Consider the following 2,491-nt stretch of genomic DNA (forward strand, 5'->3'; position numbering starts at 1 on the left):
GAGAGAGAGGGATAGTCTGGTTACCTAACGTGAAATCACGTTTCAGCATTACCTAATTCCCTGAGTGTCTGAGCTGACTGCCACGATGGGAGGCATTAGGAAACCCTATATTGAGGGGCGCTAGCCTCAGCTATATTCAGCTATTAGTGTAGATTTTCGTCTTACACAAACATTACATTCCAATTGACAATGAATGGAGACTTTAAGTCACGTGTCTGAGCAAATAGACATTTACATCATGATGATGTACGATGATAAGAGAGCCCCTCACTTCACACAGGTGTAATCTTTTTTAATTTTTAATTTTAATTTTTAATTTTAATGTTTTAGCAGTGCTAACAACTCCACGTGACTTTGTGTGTCTGGGTGTCTAGTCTACCATAGAGTATATATGAATACAGAAGACACCCGAGTTCTCCTCCCATCCACTTGCATTAAGTTGCTCAAAAGCGCATGAGGCGATTTCACACCCCTCCTTCCGTGTAGGAACAGAGTGCATTCTGGGATGGATTGGCCCCAAACACATGAACGCGCTGCCGTTGAACGTGCACGATCGCGCACGAACGCGAACGAGCGTGCTTGTGAACGTGCACAATGATAGTCAACGGACCAGCGCGTTCATGTGTTTGGGGCCAGGCTGCAATACCTTCATTCGGCCACTATGTCCATTTGGCCTCAGGGTTTCCTCCGGGTGCCTTCTCTATTCATATATACTCTAAGGTGTCTACTAGTTGGTAGCAGAACGGCGGGCCGCATGTTGTGATTTCGGATGATGCGGCAGCCAAGTCTCTATGTAGGTTACTGTAATGTTTGTTTACGGTAGTTATGATGTAATTTTTTCCACTTTATTAATGTTTGATTAGGGAACTAAATAACAACGTAGGATGTAATCTGGCCCTCGCTGCACCCCTCACGTCACACAAGTGTGATTTCCCCCCCTTTTTTTTGCATTGTATTGTTGTTGTTTTGTTTTAATTTATTTTATTTGTACACATTAATACAAATAAACCTGTCTTTCCATAGCAGGTGTACCCTGGGGCATGATGGGCACCTCAGGATAGACCAATGGCTCTCAAAGCCGGGTCGGGGGACCCCCAGGAGTCAGTGGGGGGGGAGGGGTTCCCAAGGGAATCCAGAAAAAGTAGTTAATATAGCATCGCTATCATTTCAACCACTTTATATCCATTTATAGGACTATTCAAAAATAGAAGATCTATACGCTCACAACGAGTCACTTTGCGCTGCAAGCTTGTACATTCTGCCATTTCTGAAAATATTAGAAAGCTATCGGAAAGGTTTGGAAACTTTTGACAAATATAATATCACGTTATCATATCCTATCTTGCCCTGAAAACGTCTCAGAACCACTGGGGCGTTCAGAACCACTGGGGCGATCTACACCGAAGTTCTGCGAGACGGGCACAGTGGGCAGGGTCTCGCTCTTGGGCTCCAGGATGACCACGTGGTCAGGGAGGGGCTTCCGGGGCCCCGTCTTGCCGCTGGGGTCGTGCGGCAGCATGATCTTCACCTTGATGCCGAGCGCGCCCTGCCTCAGCAGCACGTGGCGCACCGCCTTGTCCACGTACTGGTTGACGGGGTCTCCGCTGTGGATCATCAGGCCGTCCGAGAACTTCATGGCCTTGGCCCGCTGGCCCCGCAGCTTCCCGGAGACCACCACCTCGCAGCCCTGGGCGCCGCTCTCCATGACAAAGCGCAGCACGCCGTAGCAGGCCCGGCGCACGGCCAGGCCGCCCAGCAGCTTGTAGCGCAGCGACTCGGCCTGCGCCACGGCGCACAGGCCGCGGGCGGGCACCTTCTCGGCGTAGAGCTCCACGCTGCCGTCCGCGAGGCCGAACTTCTTCTGGACGGCGGCCGTCAGCTCCCGGATGCGGCGGCCCCTCTCCCCCAGCACGCTCTGGGTCCTCGTGGCCTTCACGATGATCTCGGTCTTGGTCGGGGTGGCGCGCAGCTCCACGCCCGCGTAGCCGTCCTCGGCCAGCTCGCGGGTCAGGAACTCGCCGAGCTCGGCCTTGAAGACGCCTTCTTGGACAAACTGCCTCTTCTTGTTCCTCTGCATCCCTGCCAGCTTTACAAAATACAGGCTGTAGACAAAGTAAAGGCTCGGGTTGGTTCTTTGTGCTTTGAAAGGAACAAATAAAAGTTGAGTTGAGATTTATATAGCGCTTTTCCAAGTGGCTTGGGTCTGATGTCATGCTGCCACGGTCAGCAATAATTGGGTGTGGGTGGAAACTACATATATGGTATATATAGCGAACTTTATATATAGTTTTAGACGTCATAGTCAGCTCTATATGGTCATGTCTGAGTCATAGTCAGCTCTATATGGTCATGTCTGAGTCATAGTCAGCTCTATATGGTTATGTCTGAGTCATAGTCAGCTCTATATGGTTATGTCTGAGTCATATACTGACAGGGTGCCACATGATGTCACATTTGGTTCTCTAAACAAACATTTAAAAAATCACACCTG

The 2,491-nt window shown here is 49.9% G+C and overlaps 1 protein-coding gene across 1 annotated transcript; it reads right to left on the reverse strand.

Annotated features, from left to right (window-relative positions):
* Window positions 1-1,330: 1,330 nt before the first annotated feature.
* On the reverse strand, window positions 1,331-2,077 carry LOC308320214 (small ribosomal subunit protein uS3-like; the record flags this gene model as incomplete). Its single annotated transcript, XM_080770532.1, has 1 exon — window positions 1,331-2,077. The coding sequence occupies one exon, from the start codon at window positions 2,075-2,077 to the stop codon at window positions 1,331-1,333; it is 747 nt and encodes a 248-aa protein (XP_080626658.1).
* Window positions 2,078-2,491: the final 414 nt, after the last annotated feature.

This window comes from Protomyctophum bolini (genome assembly GCF_963924005.1).
Source record: "Protomyctophum bolini genome assembly, chromosome: 8".
Lineage (NCBI taxonomy): Eukaryota > Metazoa > Chordata > Actinopteri > Myctophiformes > Myctophidae > Protomyctophum > Protomyctophum bolini.